Source organism: Callithrix jacchus, chromosome 6 (assembly GCF_049354715.1).
Source record: "Callithrix jacchus isolate 240 chromosome 6, calJac240_pri, whole genome shotgun sequence".
NCBI classification, from domain to species: domain Eukaryota; kingdom Metazoa; phylum Chordata; class Mammalia; order Primates; family Cebidae; genus Callithrix; species Callithrix jacchus.
In genome coordinates, this window is record NC_133507.1 from 94,691,814 (window position 1) to 94,709,756 (window position 17,943).

General features: G+C 44.6%; 1 protein-coding gene across 1 annotated transcript in view; it reads left to right on the forward strand.

Annotated features, from left to right (window-relative positions):
* LCT (lactase) overlaps positions 1–17,943 on the forward strand; it is a 77,366-nt gene continuing 59,423 nt past the window's right edge. Inside the window, exons 1-5 of the mRNA XM_002749479.6 lie at positions 1–655; positions 7,528–7,607; positions 11,306–11,389; positions 15,814–15,916; positions 17,695–17,773. Of these exons, the coding sequence (XP_002749525.2) occupies positions 16–655; positions 7,528–7,607; positions 11,306–11,389; positions 15,814–15,916; positions 17,695–17,773 (986 nt within the window). The 5' untranslated portion in view covers positions 1–15. The remainder of the gene's footprint in view (positions 656–7,527; positions 7,608–11,305; positions 11,390–15,813; positions 15,917–17,694; positions 17,774–17,943) is intronic.

The window sequence follows — 17,943 nt, forward strand, 5'->3', positions numbered from 1 at the left end:
AACAGTTCCTAGAACATGGAGCTGTTGTGGCATGTAGTCTTTATTGTCCTGCTAAGTTTTTCATGCTGGGGGTCGGACTGGGAGTCTGATAGAAATTTCATTTCTGCTGCTGGTCCTCTAACCAGTGACTTGTTGAACAACCTGAGTGGTCCCCTGAGAGACCAGAGTTCTAACTTTGTAGCAGGAGACAAAGACATTTATGTTTGTCACCAGCCACTGCCCACTTTCCTGCCAGAATACTTCAGCAGTCTTCATGCCAGTAAGATCACCCATTATAAGGTATTTCTGTCATGGGCACAGCTCCTCCCGGCAGGAAGCACCCAGAATCCCGACGAGAAAACAGTGCAGTGCTATCGGCGACTGCTGGAGGCCCTCAAGACCGCGCAGCTTCAGCCCATGGTCGTCCTGCACCACCACACCCTCCCTGCCAGCACCTTCCAGAGAACTGAAGTCTTCACTGACCTCTTTGCTAACTATGCTACATTCGCCTTTCACTCCTTCGGGGACCTAGTTGGGATCTGGTTCACGTTTAGTGACCTGGAGGAAGTGATCGAGGAGCTTCCCCACCAGAAATCAAGAGGATCATGGCTCCAGACCCTCAGTGATGCCCACAGGAAAGCCTATGAGATTTACTATGAAAACTATGCTTCTCAAGGTGAGTATACACTGACCCTGATGGTGACCCCTTGGCAGCCTTCATCACACACTTTTCCCATCCTCCTTAAAGCAGGATTCAGCATTTCTCCCCACTCACCTGCAGCAGTCCTCTCATGTCTGTGAATTAGGGAGAAATTCATATTTATTGATTTCCAAATGGAGATTGGAAGGGGGTAGCTTACAAGGCATAACGCTCAACATTTCCTTTGAAAAATATCTCTGAGGCCAGGCACAGTGGCTCACGCCTGTGATCCTAGCACTTTGGGAGGAGGCAGGCAGATCACTTGAGGTCAGCAGTTCAAGACCAGCCTAGCCAATATGATGAAATCCCATCTCTACTTAAAAATTAGCCAGGGATGGTGACAGGCACCTGTAATCCCAGCTACTCAAGAGGCTGAGGCAGGAGAATCACTTGAACCCAGGAGGCAGACGTTGCAGTGAGCTGATACTGCGCCACTGCACTCTAGCCTGGGAAACAGAGCAAGACACTATCTAAAAAAAAAAAAAAATATATATATATATATATATATATATCTTTGAAACACCTCTTGCCCAGTCTTGAGTTGTGCAAGCACTGATTGTCTTACTGTGCTCCTTTCTGTCTATGTCCTGCTGCCCTGACTCCAAGGCTTCATGGTTGCCTGTCCTTCCCCCTTGGCTCCCCTTTACTTTACTTTTCCCCATTACATGTCTTAGTTGGAATTCACATTCCAGCTTGGGAGACAGGCAAATACAAGATGAAACAAAGATATACCACAGGATGAGGAGAGCACAGCTGTAAGTGCTCACATTCCTGCCTCCTAGGGGCCTTGAAGTTTAATTCAGTAGCCTAAGCTGAACCAGGACATTTGTGATTTGAATCAATTCCTTAAGTGTATGTTAGGTACACCAATTTTGAGAACCAATTTTTGATTATATATGCTTTCTTGTTTTTATTATATACTGTACATATACATATTTATGTGTATAGTACCTGATATATATGCATACTTCTATGTATTGCCTTTTCAATTTAACATATTTTATGACTATATTCTTTTTTTATTAAAAGGTGTGGTAGCTCATGCCTGTAATCCCAGCACTTTAGGAGGCCAAGGCAGGAGGATTGCTTGAGGCCAAGAGTTGGAGACCAGCCTGGGCAGCATAGCAAGCCACCATCTCTAAAATAATAGTAATAATTTTAAAATAATTTAAAACTCCAGTGCTGGAATATTATTGCTTAAAACAAAAAGTCAAAAGCATAATTTTCAATGGTCTTATAGGTTCCCATTGTATAAATGGAGTATGAAGTTTTAAATATTTTCCTTATTTTTGTATGTTTGTTCTAATTTTCACTAGTTACAAGTTATTTTACAATGACCTTGGCTCATTGCAGCCTCTACTGCCTGGGTTCAAGCAATTCTCCCACCTCAGCCTCCCTTGTAGCTGGGATTACACATGACACACGCACACCTACACCTGGCTAATTTTTGTGTTTTTTGTTTTTTGTGTTTTGGTAGAGATGGGGTTTTGCCATGTTGGTCAGGCTGGTCTTGAATTCCTATCTATAAACTATTTCCCACATTCTGAATTCTTTCTGACAAATTCTTAGAATTGAAACTGCTAGGTAAAAAGATCTGCATTCTTTAAGATTTTGAAGCATGGTACTAAATTATTTTTCAGAAAAATTGTAATCATTTATTGAACAGTTATAAAATTACTCTTCTGATCTTATTCTGTCAGTTTCAAATGTTATATTTTACTACTAATTTGACAGTTGAAAACTTATTTCCATCAGTTGTTAATTTACATGTATTCTTTTATTTATTAATTTTTTTGAGATGGAGTCTTATACTGTTGCCCAGGCTAGAGTTCAGTGGCACAATCTCGGCTCACTGCAACCTCTGCCTCCGTGGTTCAAGCGGTTCTCCTGCCTTAGCCTTCCCAGTAGCTGGGATTACAGACACACCACCACACCCGGCTAATTTTTCTATTAATAGTAGAGACAGAGTTTCACCATGTTGGCCAGGCTGGACTCAAACTCCTGACCTCAGATGATTCGCCCACCTCAGCCTCCCAAAGTGCTGGGATTACAGGTGTGAGCTACCACGTCCAGCCTTAAACATTTTTTTCTATCTTAAAAAATAAAGGAGGACATCATAGCAGCCTTATTCACAATAGCCAAAAGGTGGACACAGCCCAGATATCCACTGATGAATGAATGGAAAAACAAGATGTGGCATAGACATAAATTGAAATATTACTCCGCCTTCATTAAAAAAGGAAGAAGTCTTGTCACATGCTACAACATGGATGAACCTTCAGGACATTATGCTATTTGAAATAAGCTAGACACAAAACGACAAACACTATATGATTCCACGTATAGGAGGAACCTAGAGCAGTCGAATTCATAGAGACAGGAAGGAGAATGTCAGAGGCCAGGGTCTAGGGTAAGGGAGAGATGGAGAGCTGTTTAATGGGGGTAGAGTTTCTGTTCTGAAGATGAAAAAATTCTGGAGATTGCTTGTACAATGATGTGAATATACTTAATAATTCTGAACTGTACACTTAAAAATAGTTAAGATAGTACTTTTTCTGTTACGTGTGTTTTACCAAGATTTTTTTTTAAGGCAGGGTAAGGGAAGAAATGTGAGGGTGGCTTGGAGATTTTTAGACAGAGTTGCCTGGAAGGCTGTTCCTGGGCCACCATTTGAGCAGTTGGGAATGCAGGGAGGGAAAGGGCTCCAGATGTGGAGGGAAGGGGCCCAGGCTGAGGGAAATCAGAGCTCTGGACATGCAGACAGTTTCCTGAACCTAGGAGTACCATTAAGAACCACTGTGCTCTTGGGGCAGGTCAGCAAATAAACACAGAGATGTGTGTTGGCTTCAATTCTATTGAAGAAGCTCTGGGTAAAAGAAACTTTGAAAGAATGAGACCAGACACAGTGACTCCTGTCTGTAACCCTAGGGCTTTGAGAGGCCAAAGTGGGCAGATTGTTTGAGCTCATGAGTTCAAGACCAGCCTGACCAACATGGCAAAACCCCATCTCTACAAAAAAAAAAAGAAATCACAAAAATTAGCCAGCCGTGGTGGAGTGTGTGTGTAATCCCAGCTACAAAGGAGGCTGAGGTGGGAGAATTGCTTGAACCCAGGCAGCAGAAGCTGCAATGAGCCAAGGTCACACCACTATACTTCAGCCTAGGTGACAGAGCCACACCCTGTCTCAAAAAAAAAAGAAAAAAGGATGAAAAACTACAGAAGCAGCAGGACTGAAAAAATAATAGTAATAAAAAGAAACAAGGAAAGACAGTATCATCCCAAATAAAAATCTTATTTTGAGGGTAGAATCCATAAAACCTTTTAAATTATAAAACAATATTTACATGTTTATTTAAATGTTTTCCATATTTTATTTTTACTTTCCATCAGGTGACTAAAGACTTTCTTTTTAAACTCATATCTTCCTTCTTCTCTCTGTTTATTTCTCCTACCCTTCATTTTGTGTTTCCCCAAGTATCTGTCCCCAGTATCATGTAAGACACTGAATAAATTCTCTTTTTCCGTCTCCTTTCTATTCTAAAAAGTGGTTTTTCTTCTTTCTCCCTCATTCTCATTTTCCTTTGAAGTCCAATCCTGTAGACTTACTGTTCTTTTAAAAATGTATTAAGATACACCAAAAATGTCATATATCATAGGTTGGTTGAAAGTAAAAAATAAAATTAAAGCAATACTGTAAGAAATGCCAGTGGCCAGGCTTAGTGGTCACGCTTGTAATCCCAGCACTTTGGGAGGCTGAGGTGGGTGGATCACAAGGTCAGAAGTTTGAGACCAGCCTGACCATCATGATAAAATCCTGTCTCTACTAAAAATACAAAAATTTGCTGGGTATGTTGGTGTGCACCTGTAATTCTAGCTACTGGGGAGGCTGAGGCATGAGAATTGCTTGAACCCTGGAGGCGGAGGTTGCAGTGAGCCAAAATCATGCTGCTGCACTCCAGCCTGGGTGACAGAGTGAGACTCTGTCAAAAAAAAAAAAAAATTCCAATGAACCAACTACTCAGTGTCAGAAATTAAATACAACAATACCACTTAATTCCAATGAAGAGGGCTGTAATTAAAAAGACAAACAGTAACAGTGCTGGTGACCTGTGGAGTGAATGGAACCTGCAGACACTGCTGGGGCCATGAACAACAGTGCAGCCACTTTGGAAAACAGTCCAGCATGTCCTCAGAAAGTTAAACTTTAGAATTAACATGTGACTTAACAATTCCTCTTCTAGATATACATCCAAGTGAAATGAATAAATGTCCAGATAAAAATGTGTACACAAACATTCATAGCAGTGTTACTCATAAAAACCAAAAGTGGAAACACCCTAATGTCCATCAGCTGATGGATAAAGAAAATGTAATATTAATCTATCCATACAATGGAATATTATTCAGCCATAAATAGATGTTATGGGGTTTTTTGTTTTGTTTTGTTTTGAGACACAGTCTCACTCTGTTGCCCAAGCTGGAGTGCAGAGGCGTGATCTTGGCTCACAGCAACCTCTGCCTCCTGAGTTAAATCAATTCTGCCTCAGCCTCCCAAGTAGCTGGCACTACAGGCGTGTGCCACCATGCCTGGCTAATTTTTTGTGTTTTTGGTAGAGACAGGGTTTTACCACGTTGGGTCAGGCTGGTCTCAAACTCCAGACCTCAAGTGATCCTCCTGCCTCAGCCTCCCAAAGTGCTGAGATTACAGGTGTGAGCCACTGTGCCCTGCCAGAAAGAAGTTCTTATATATGCTACAACATAGATGAACTTTGAAAACATGCTAGTGAAAGCGACCAGTCACAACCACATATTTCTCCATTTACAATAAATATCCCCAATAGGCAAATGTATAGAGACGCTAAAGATTAGCTGTTTAGTCTGCAGATGTGGTGATGGTCTGAAGTCTGGAAATCTGTGGAAGGTGAAATGGATCCATGGGGCACAATCATTAAATAACTGGGAAACAACGTTATCTTATCACAATGAAAACCAAATGTCTCCAAGTGATATTCCATGCTCAGAAGGATATGAAAGTTTTATTATGCTTATCAAAATAAGCACTGTTGTAGTTGGTAATGGTTGTTGGTGGTAGTTTCCTTGGCCAGAGATGTATCTTCCTCCTGTAGAGAATTTGGATGAAATCAAGAAGACAGCCAATAGTCCTATTGTTAAAATCTGAAACTCCAGTTTTATTCCATTTTTGTTTCGTGTTTCCAAATCACAGGTCTGAGCACTTTCTCTGCACCCAGTCCTAAGCTTGATACTTGGAGGGATTAAATAAATGTTTAAGTTTTGCTTCTCAAGGAACATTCAATGTGGGTTGAACATTTATATCCATTGGATAACAACACAGAACAGCTGAACCATCTCAGCGCCATGGCAATGTTTCTCAAATTACAATCTGGGGACCATTATATCAGAATCATCCAAGAAGTGTGTTAAAATGCATGTGCCTGGGTCTACTCTACTCTGCTGACTCAGAATCTAAATAAGAGCAGGGCCTGAAATCGGCATTCTTTTTTTCCTTTTTGAGACAAGAGTCTAACTCGCCCAGGCTGAAGTGCAGTGGTGCAATCTAGTCTCACTGCAACCTCTGCCTCCTGAATTCAAGCAATTCTGCCTCAGCCTCCCAAGAAGCTGGGATTACAGGTGCACACCACCACAGTGAGCTAATTTTTGTATTTTTAGTAGAGATGGGGTTTCTCTATGTTGGCCAGGCTGGTCTTGAACTCCTAACCTCAAGCGATTCACCCAGCTCGGCCTCTCAGAGTGCTAGTGTAAGCCACCACACCTGGCCTGAAATTGGCATTTTAACAGTCTCAGCAGGTGATTGTGATGCACACAACAGTTTGAGAACCACTGTTTTGTCATCCAACGTCAAAGCATGTGGTACAAGCCAAACATGCTTATATTTCCTTCTGTCCCCCGTCAATGTTCAGTAGGGGCTATACTGATGTTTTCCCATGAATAAGGATCAGGGAACAGCAGTTTCCTGAGAGCACCCTGACTTTAAAAAGAAGTTTAGGAATGGCACAGTGGCTCACGCCTGTAATCCCAGCACTTTGGGAGGCCAAGGCAGGAGAAGTGCTTGAGCCTGGGACTTTGAGATCAATCTGGACAATATAATGATATCATATCTCTATAAAAAATTTAAAAATTAGCCAAACATGGTAGCACCTGCCTGTAGTCCTAGGTACTCAGGAGGCTGAGGCAAGAGGATCACTTTAGCTTGAAAGGCAGAGACTGCAGTGAGCCTAGATTGCGCCACTGCACTCCAACCTGGGTGGACAGCAAGACCCTTTCTCAAAAAAAAAAAAGTTTAGGAAGGAGTTCTCTCCTGGCCAACTTTCCAAGTGCTCTGCATTTCATATTCCTGATTTTCACAAAACATTCTCTAAAGGAACATTATTATTATTATTATTATTTTATTATTTGGAGACAGAATCTCACTCTTTCACCAGGCACCAGGCTGAAGTGCAGTGGCGTGAACTTTGCTCACTGCAACCTCCGCCTCCCGGCTTCAAGCAATTTTGCCTTGGCCTCCCGAATAGCTGGGACTACAGGTGCATGCCATCATGCCCAGTATTTTTCACTATGTTGGCCAGGATGGTCTTGATCTCTTGACCTCATGATCCACCCGCCTCAGCCTCCCAAAGTGCTGAGATTACAGGCATGAGCCACCACGCCTGGCCTAGGAACATAATTTTTTAAAACCACCTTGTCTTCTAAAATATTTTAGCTATAGTAAAGTCATGTGGATGATTTCTTCAGGTCAGTAGGAAATGGCTTCCACAGTCAGAACCTCTTGCCCTTGCTCACCTGCTCTTCATGTCTCTGGTTGGTTTCAGGTGGAAAGCTCTCTGTTGTCCTGCGAGCTGAAGATATCCCAGAGCTTCTGCTAGAACCGCCCATATCTGCACTTGCCCAGGTGACAGCAGCCCAAAAATACCTGTAACATCTGAGGAGAGTTTGATTTTAATTTTTTAAAAACAAGAGAAGCTCTGGTCTGTTGGTTTAACATTTCTGTAAATGCCTCAGAATGAGTGATGTACATCCTCCAGATTCATAATTACCTTAAAAACAAAATCTTGAAGCCGCAGCTCATGCTTGGTCAAGTGTCGGCTTCCCTGCAGGAAGGAGCCACATGCCTCTACTTGCTCTGATTTTTAAGTCCAAAATAGCTTACCAGAGAAGAGATGAAATTATGGCAAAACAAGTACTATGGTTAAGGGGTTTTTAAAAAATGTGCACTTGGCTGAACACGGTGGCTCACAGCTCTAATTCCAGCACTTTAGGAGGGGAAGGTGGGAGAATTGTTTGAGCCCAGAGTTCGAGACCAGCCTGGGCAACATGTCAAAACTTCATCTCTATTAAATATACAAAAATTAGGAAGGCATGATGATGTGTGTCTGTAGTCCCAGCTACTCGGGAGGCTGAGGTGGGAGGATCGCTTGAGCCCTGGAGGTCAAGACTACAGTGAACTGTGATCATGACACTGTACTCCAGCCTGGGTGACAGAGTAAGACCTTGTCTCAAAAAAAAAAAAAAAAAAAAAAAAAAAGGCACATACATCCTCTATTACTTTTTGTTTTTTGTTTTTATTATTGTTTTTTGTTTTTTGTTTTTTGTTTTTTTTTTAGAGACAGGGTCTTGTGGCCTTGCTCTGTCACCCAGGCTGGAGTGCAGTGGCATGATCACGGCTCACTGCGGCGTCAACTTACAACTCCTGGCCTTGAGCAATCCTCCCACCTCAGCCTCCCAAAGTGTCAGGATTATAGGCATAAGCCACCACGCCCAGCCAACCATCACTTTTTAACTATAATTTATATTTTTTATTTTTATTGTTTTTGAGATGGAGTTTCACTCTTGCTGCTCAGGTTGGAGTGCAATGGGGCGATCTCAGCTCACTGCAGCCTCTGTCTTCTGGATTCAAGCAATTCTCCTGCCTCAGCCTCCCAAGTAGCTGGGATTACAGGTGTGCACTCCCACATCCAGCTAATTTGTATTTTTAGAAGAGACGGAGTTTCACCATGTTGATCAGGCTCGTCTCAAACTCCTGACCTCAGGTGATCCAGCTGCCTCGGCCTCCTGAAGTGCTGGAATTGTAGGCATGAGCCACCCTGCCCAACCTTTAATACAATTTTTAAAGAAAAAATTAAAATAATCTGAGAAGTAAACAGCTTTGGGCCCCCTTGGGCTGCTGGGAAGTCTGGAAGCCACACAACATCACCGGTCTCCATAGTTCTGTGGCACTGCTCCAGTGCTGTAGAGATGCCATGCTGCTCATTGGTGTCTGTGCAGTGATGGAGGCCCCAGGAGTCAGGGTCTAGTCTTCAAATTTTCCAGTTCAAACACAGTAGAACCAAGACCTGATAAGGTTCTAGAGGGACAACTCCCAGACTGATTGCATGGCCAGAATGACCTCTAAATTGGTTTATAGAGAGTGATAACTGCTATTAGTTATGAACACAGGAGACCAAAGTGCTGATCAGAAAAACACTTGTCAAGAAATAGCCTTTGTACTGGTGTCTGTGCCCCAGTTCATGCCATGTGACACTTCTGGGTAATCTTCCAAAAGCACGGTTTTGACCAGTTCGCTGCTGGGAAGCCGCACTCCAGAGTGGGATGAATCCGGCAGGACCCTCCAGTGTGTGAATATGTGGATACCTCTGGCCTCACCTCCCATTCTGCTGGTATGAGTGCTGTGCTTGCTTCCTACTTTCCTGCATCCCCTACTGGATGTCCTTCCTGTCTTCCTGCCTTAAATCTCCTTCCAGCAAAATTCTCTCCAGTGTCAACGTCCACGTGACTGTGCTCTCCAGCAGAGGCCCAGCTCAGTTACACTCCCTCGCTCACCCTGATGTGCTCTCTCCCCCGACCTGGACCCTTAGCCATTGCTTTAGACCAGTGGTTCCCAAGCTCAGGTAGGCATCAGAACCACCTCAAGAGCTAGGAGAGAACACGGAGACCAAGGCTTAATGTGGGACCCACCTGGGCCTGAACAAGTCCCAAGTCCCCAGGTAAGTCTAATCCCCAGCAAGGCATGAGAACCACTGCTTGTGGGCTTCTCATAGCACTTCCAACTTTCTGCCTTCTCATGTGATTGGTGCATTTGCTTACCCTCCGTATTAAAGGTATAAACCTCTGGATATTATTTATCTCTAAATGTGAACCCCTACCCACCATCTCAGCACAGTGTGACTTTCAGAGGTGACTGTGTTCTGCAGAATTGACAGACACAAACAAAATGAAGGTGGGCAAGGAACACTGAAGTGATACCAGCATGGTCTTTAGTGAACACTGATGACAACTTGACTGAGAAAGCAACAGGGAGCCAGTGGTGAACCACTTATTAACCCATTTATGCCTGAGGTTGCAGTTTTCTTAATTTTTGCAATCAGACCTTGAGCAATAGAATATAAATAATTCCCACATGCTTAGCTTTCCAGTAATGGAACAATAGGCATTAAGGTGCACAGAGCACTTGGTTCTGACCCATTGCCGTTAACCATAGTCCTTGTCTTGAAGAAGGAGATGATCCATGGGAGGGAGAAGACAGGTAATGATCTAATGCCAAGAGTAGACAGGTACAGTGAGCCAGGCTCGTGGAGGGAAGCCAGGGCTATGGGAATGGTGGGAGTGGTAGCATGGTGGTGTCTCCCTGTGTGAATTCTGTGAATCTGAAGTTCTTTGAGCACATGTAGGCCAGAGACAGGGTAGAGGGGACATCCTTACTGGAAGTGTGGATGGGAGTGTCAACCGCCGGGACCATGAGGGTTATGCTCTACTAAAGGATACCCTCAGGCCGGGCGCGGTGGCTCAAGCCTATAATCCCAGCACTTTGGGAGGTCGAGGCGGGTGGATCACGAGGTCAACAGATCGAGACCATCCTGGTCAACATGGTGAAACCCCGTCTCTACTAAAAATACAAAAATTAGCTGGGCATGGTGGCACGTGCCTGTAATCCCAGCTACTCAGGAGGCTGAGGCAGGAGAATTGCCTGAACCCAGGAGGCGGAAGTTGCGGTGAGCCGAGATCGCGCCATTGCAGTCCAGCCTGGGTAACGAGCGAAACTCCATCTCAAAAAAAAAAAAAAGAGGATACCCTCAGAGCATCCTCCATAGGCCCTAGCTTTTGGCACAGGTAGAGATAACTGGGGATGGACTTCAAACGGTGGCCTGAAATTAAAACCAAAAAACCCAGTAGGATTCACAGGGGTGACTGGAGCCATGGGTGGCCGCAGGCTCTACAGCCCCCATTCTGGCTAAGTGTGAGGGTCTGTGGAGGAAGTGTCAGGGGCAGCACTGGCCTCCAGCTCCCTCCCATTTTTGGCATACACACTCGTTCACGCATTCATTTAGTCATCAACACTGCGTGCTTTCTGTGTGCTGAGCAGAGGCACATGGATGAGCACATAGGTGATGCATTCCCAAGAACACACAGGCACAGGCACTTCCCCCCAACACACACACATTTTCTCATTCCATCTCTACCCTTTCCTTTGGAAAATCCTGCTTTGGAATATTCAGTTTAGTGATAAGGTGAGAAATTTTAAAAAGCATACTTCCAAGAGGCTCTTAGTCTTGGCACTGCTTAGGCGCTAATGACCCTATTTACTGTTTCCAGGATGCGGTTGATTTCCTCTCTCTTGATTTGTCTTATGAATGCCAAAATGAGGGAAGTCTGTGGCAGAAGCTGAGTAAATTGCAGGTAATTTGAGCCCTTTCCACATTGATGATGAATGCAGCAAAGGTTTCTGAGAACGGATTAGACATTTGATGGTTTGGCTACTGCATAAACTGAATATCAACAGTCAGAGCCCTGCTGAGTTGCGTCTTAGGAGATTTCCATTGCAAGCGTTCCTAGAGAACGTCGGATGTTAGGCAGTCTTTCCTAGAAAGGATATGAGGGTTAGCTTGTTCAGGTAAATATTTACATAGATCCTCTGCTTTCTTGTGTAGAAATCTACCTAGAATCTCAAGATTCTAGGGTCATTCTGAGTTTTAAAAAGGCAATTCATCAGTGGGGGTGATGGTTGCACAATGATGTGAATATACTTAATGCCACTGAACTATACATTTAATGGTTACGATGGTACATTTTTATTTATTTTTTTTGAGATGGAGTCTTGCCTGGTGGCTCAGGCTGGAGTGCAGTGGGATGATCTTGGCTCACTGCAACCTTTGCCTCCCAGGTTCAAGTGATTCTCTTGCCTCACCCTCACCCTCACCAGTAGCTGGGACTACAGGGACACACTACCACACCTGGCTAATTTTTGTATTTTTGGTAGATTTCAACATGTTGGTTGGGCTGGTCTCAACCTCCTGTCCTAAAGTGATCCACCTGCCTCAGCCTCCCAAAGTGCTGGGATTTCAGGCATGAGCCACCACACGCGACTCATAAATGTTTTCTTTATCTCTATTTAAACACATATTTTAAAAAACAAACACTTGACACCCGGGTCTACTAAATCAGATCCCAGCTGTCTGGACCTTCCAGTAAGCTCAGGACTTCCTCCCATACCCAGTACTGCTAATGCCTGATAATCTGAAGTGGAACAGTTTCATCCCAAAATCATTCCCCCACCACATCTCCACCTCCCCCAGTCTGTGGAAAAATTGTCTTCCACGAAACCAGTCCCTGGTGCCAAGAACGTTGGGGACTGCTGATCTAATCAAAGGCAGTAGATGCAGCCATGAGATATCTGAGTAACAGCAGTATAATTTTAGTGCTTGCTTATCCCAGACACCTAGAAGGCACTTCATCCTCACATCATCTCAACCCCTCAAAACACATTCTAAGGTTTAAACAATTTAACCAAGGTGGTGAGCACCAGGGTTGGGATTTGAACCAGAGTTTTCTCATTCTAAGACACCACTCTGTCTCTTCAAAAGAAAAGTAAGTCTCATGCCTGTAATCCCAGCACTTTGGCAGGTCGAGGTGGGCAGATCCTTTGAGGCCAGGAGGTCAAGACCTGCCTGCCCAACTTGGCAAAACCCAGTCTCTACTAGAAATACAAAAATTAACCGAGTTTAGTGGCACGCACCAGTAATCCCAGCTCCTTGGAAGGCTGAGGCACAACAATTGCTTGAACCCAGGAGGCAGAGGTTGCAGTGAGCCGAAATGGTACCACTGCACTCCACCCCAAGGGACAGAGACTCGTCTCAGAAAAAGAAGTCCAAGGGTTGGGAACATGATAATGAGGGTGGTATTTTCTTAAACACAAATGGTCAATTTCAGTTGTTTTTGTGAATGCCTCACCTGAACCACCTAAACTTAGTTGCGACCCAGAGCCGGTGCTTGTGGGCTGGCTGACAAGGTTTCTGGGCCTTACGTAGCATTCTAGTGTCTTCAAGGTCTGCCTGTGATGGTGAAAGCTACCTTTTGTCCTCCTCTTGGAATTCAGCCAGAGCTTGTTGCTAGGCTAATGGGTTTGGACACAGATGCCATTTTAAAACCATCTCCATTGTGCACAGGTGGCGTCCCTCTGACAGGCAGTCAGTAGGAACATTGGCACGGCTGGTACTTGAAAATATGATTTTCAGTCTTCCCTTTTTCTGTCATAACTTTTTTTTTTTGAGACATTGTCTTGCTCTGTCACCAGGGTGAAGTGCAGTGGCATGATCTCCACTCACTACAACCTGCACCTCCTGGGTTCAAGTGATTGTTCTGCCTCAGCCTCCCAAGTAGCTGGGATTACAGCACGTGCACCACCATGCCCAGCTTTTTTTTTTTAGTAGTGACTGGGTTTCACCATGTTGGCCACACTGGTCTTGAATTCCTGACCTTAAGTGATCCACCCGTCTCAGCCTCCCAAAGTTCTGGGATTGTAGGCATGAGCCACTGCACCCAGCTACCACATTTTCGAGACACTTCTACCAGTGTCTGGGTGAAACACTGAAACTTCAATCTGTAGCTGGCCAGCCAAATAGTGAAACTCTCCCTGGACAAACTTAGCAGCCATTTATAAGTGCTCTGCAATGGTTCTCTCTTTCTTTTACTTCCTTGGGTAGGGTTGGCCCCTCAGAAGCAGCCTCAAAGATTCGGAATAATAGCTGACAACAGCTGAACCAGAGAGGACACTGTTCCTTCCTGGGATTGTGTTTACATGCCTAGTAGCTTTCCATGCACAGTTACCACACCCAGTACAGGAAGAACAGCTGAGCCTGCCCCAAGGACAGGAGCTAAGTTGTGTCCACAGGAGCCTGAATCGTGCGCCCACCTTTCCAATGTCCCCTCCCTGTCCCAGAACCCCACCCTCCTCTTGAAGAGGCCGCTTCCTGTGGGCTTCGAGGGAAGAGGGCAAAAGCAGGGCAAGGAGGAGCAGGCACCTGCTCCCAGGGGCCTTCAACGGCCACTCCCCCATGGCACACAGTTGTCCAGCGACCTGAGGACAGCCTAGAGCCCAGCACATCAATGAAGAGCCACAACACACCCCTGGGATCTCAGTTCTACAGGAGGCACATGAGGAGGTCCCACATCCACTTATCAGAAAAAGCTTTGCTCCCCAGGGAGTTCTCCGCTTGGCGGAAGGCAGGACACGGGCCTCAAAGGCTACTCTAGCTTTCCAGCCATATATGCCATTGCCGGCTGCCCCATGACATATCCATATTTCAGGAAGGAGAAAACCCTTGCTTTCCTAAGCATGCCACCCTCGGTCATTTGTCCCTCTTGTATTGGCGGAGCACAGGGAGGGATGAGGACCATGTGGAGTTGCAGCTTCACTAACTGTGGTCGTGGGCAACCCACTCAGCCTCTTAAGCTTCTGACACCCCATCTGTAAGGAAAGGACACTGCACTGCAGCCTGGCCAACACAGTGAAGCACTGTCTCTACCAAAAATACAAAAATTAGCTGGGCATGGTGGCAGGTGCCTATAATCCCAGCTACTCAGGAGGCTGAGGCAGGAGAATCACGAACCCAGGAGGAGGATGTTGCAGTGAGCCAAGATTGTACCACTACTCCAGCCTGGGCGACAGAGCTAGACTTCATCTCAGAAATAAATAAAGTGAAGTCATATAGCATGTCAGCCCTGAGATGTTTTCCTTGATACTGAAATGGCTAGAAATAAGAAGAAATTACATTTATTTCAGTTTTAATGACAGCACCTATAACTGTCCTTTTTTCTTTTTGTTGAGATGGATTCTTGCTCTTGTTGCCCAGGCTGGAGTGCAGTGATGCAGTCTGGGCTGCAAGCAATTCTACCTCCAAGCAATTCTCCTGTCTCAGCTCCCAAGTAGCTGGGATTACAGGCATACACCACCAAGACTGGTGGTATGTAAAATTTTTGTATTTTTAGTAGAGATGGGGTTTTGCCATGTTGGTCAAGCTGGTCTCAAACTCCTCACCTCAGGTGATCCACCCTCCTGAGCCTCCCAAAGTGCTGGGATTACAGGCATGAGCCACCACACCCACTGGGCTCCTGTAACTTTTCGTTAGGGAAAATTTCTAACATCCAAAAGTAGAAAGAAAGTATGATGAACCCCTGTGACACCATCTCCAGCTGCAAGAGCTATTGGCTCATAGCTAATCTTTCATCTAACCCATAACTTCTGTCTCCCAAACTAGATTTTTAATTTTAAAAAAAAAATGTTTTTAGGGATAGGATCTTGCTCTGTGACCCAGGCTGGAGTGCAGTGGTGCAGTCATAGCTCATTGCAGCCTTGAACTCTTAGGTTCAAGCGATCCTCCTGGCTCAGCCTGCCAACTAGCTGGAACTAAAGGCATGCACCACCATGCCCAGCTAACCAAATTCGATTATTTTGAAGCAAATCCCAGACATTCATAGATATGGCAATGGTGGGCTCTTAACTAAGCTGCTTTAGTAGAATAGGCTCCAGATGTGAGCAGTGGCCTTGTTCCTGATCCTAACCCTGTGCCTGGCACTAAGAGGTGCTCTGTAAGCCTGAGATGAAGGAAAAGGTGAAGGTGGGGGTTGATGGGGAGAAAGATCTACATGTTACTGAAAACTGTAGATCTTTCTCCTTCAGAGGCTCCTTCAGTTAACTGAGATAGCTAAGAGTCATTTCCAAACCCAGAGTGAGTGCCACAGCTAATCATCTTGAAACTCTGTTTCTATTATTAGGATGCTTTCCAGGTAGCTTCAGTTTACTTGCTGGTCCTTCTCTTTTTCAGACTATTGAGCCAAAAGTGAAAGTTTTCATCTTCAACTTAAAATTCTCAGGCTGCCCCTCCACCATGAAGAGCCCAGCCAGGCTGCTTTTCAGCCTTTTCGAAGGTGAGTGGACCATTGCTAGAGAGGTTTTGAGTGACATTTGGTGCACTGGTGTGCTGGGTAGTAGTCTTGAAAGTCTGGGGTTCTAATGGAAGGAGGAGCATGGTAGGAAACCTAGTGTGAGAGCCTGCCCCAGATTAGGTTAGTGTACTCTGCCTTCCTACTGATGGTCCCTTGCAACCATCCCCCCTTGACCCAAGAAAAAGGAGAGGTTCTATACAAGGATGCCTCTAATGGACGTAAAGATCATCAGGCCTCAGCTGTGAGTTGTAAGCATGGAAACTCATCTTTGCCTCCTTCCATTACATCTCCCTCCAAGGTCTCTCATCTCTGCTCCTCTTAGCAGGGCTATCCTATGCCCCTCTCCAGCCAGCCCTCTATACTTACCTTTGTTCCATGTCACCATTATCTCAGCTTGCACATGGCCCTGGTAGGTACCTGACCAAGATGCTAGGAATTTTCAAGTGTAGGGCTGACGGTTCAAAGGCCATCTTCCTAGTATCTCTTAGTTCAAATTCTTGAGTGAATCTGAGCATTGACCATGGATCAGGAGGCTGCTCTTGATCCAGTCAAGTCAGGGGAAAGGTGGGGTCTGTGATAACATTGAGGCTGGCAGTCACTGGAGTCTCTGCAAGAAGGGAGGGAGGGGCAGAGGGGAAGGTGCTTGAGGGCCATGTTAGTCAGGCCTGTCACTCTTATCCCTAGTCCAGAGTATTGGAGAAGTCAGTAGTGTTCTTTCTACCACCGTGTCTTAGTCTGTTGTATTGCTATAATACAATACCCTAGACTGTGTAATTTATAAAGAAAAGTTTATTTAGCTCATGGTTCTGGGGACTGGGAAGTTCAAGATCAGGCAGCCACATCTGGTCAGCTTCTGGTGAGGACCTGGTGCTGCATTCTAACATGGCAGAGAAGTGAAAGGGGAAGCAAGTGTCTGCAATAGATGAAACACCAGTCAGCCTCACCTTATAACAACCACTGTCATGGTAACTAATCCAGTCCCACTAGAGTGGGAACTCAATCGTTCCCTGGAGACTGCACTAATCCCTTGATGAGGGTGGATCCCTCATGACCCAAATGCCTCCTACAGGTCCCATATCCTCTCAACAATGTTACAGTGGCAGTTAAATTTCAACATGAGTTTTGGTGGGGACAAGCCACATCCAAACCATAGCACAACTAGAACCACTCCCAGCATTGGGTTGTCTCCACAGGACCCCTGAAGTTCATCCATAGATACCATTTAATAACCCTTATCTAAACCCTTATGTGATGCCCTTTGATGGCATCACAATTTCTGTTCTTAGATCTCACCTGTCTCTAAATGGTTAAAATTGTACCTTTTCTTTTTAGGTGTATTTTACCACAATTTAAAAAATATTCCATCCCTTTCTAATCTTTGAGTTCTAAATCAATTGTTCTCAAAGTTGTGGTCCTCAGACCAGTAGCATCAATATCAACATCACTTGGGATCTCGTTAGAAATGCATATTCTTGAGCCCTACCTGAGACCTACTGCATCAGACACTCTGGGGGTGGGACCAGCAACTTGTGTTTTAACAAGCTCTACCAGTGATTTTGATTCACACTGAAATTTGAGACCCATTTTTTGAGTAATAAGTAAGTAGAATTCACTTCTGAGCCCATGGTATTTTTCAAAGGGGCTTAGAACCTTTGTTTGGCATTTGGGTGTGTTGTATAAGTGAGGAAAACTGTTGATTTCAGACATGCATTTTCTTAGTTGACATTCACATAGAGTTAATTTAATTACTTCTCTTACAGCCATAAATAAAGACCAAGTGCTCACCATTGGGTTTGATATTAATGAGTTTCTGAGTTGTTCATCAAGTTCCAAGAAAAGGTAATATCAGATTGCCTATTGAACTATCAATAGCTGATGTTTGTAGAATACTCTGTTTTCTTTTACATGTATAATCTTATAGGACTGTTGTCATCAACTCTTGGGCCACCACATTTATTATTGCCATTCAATTGATGAGAAACGACCCAGAAAGAAAGCAGGGAGTCTCT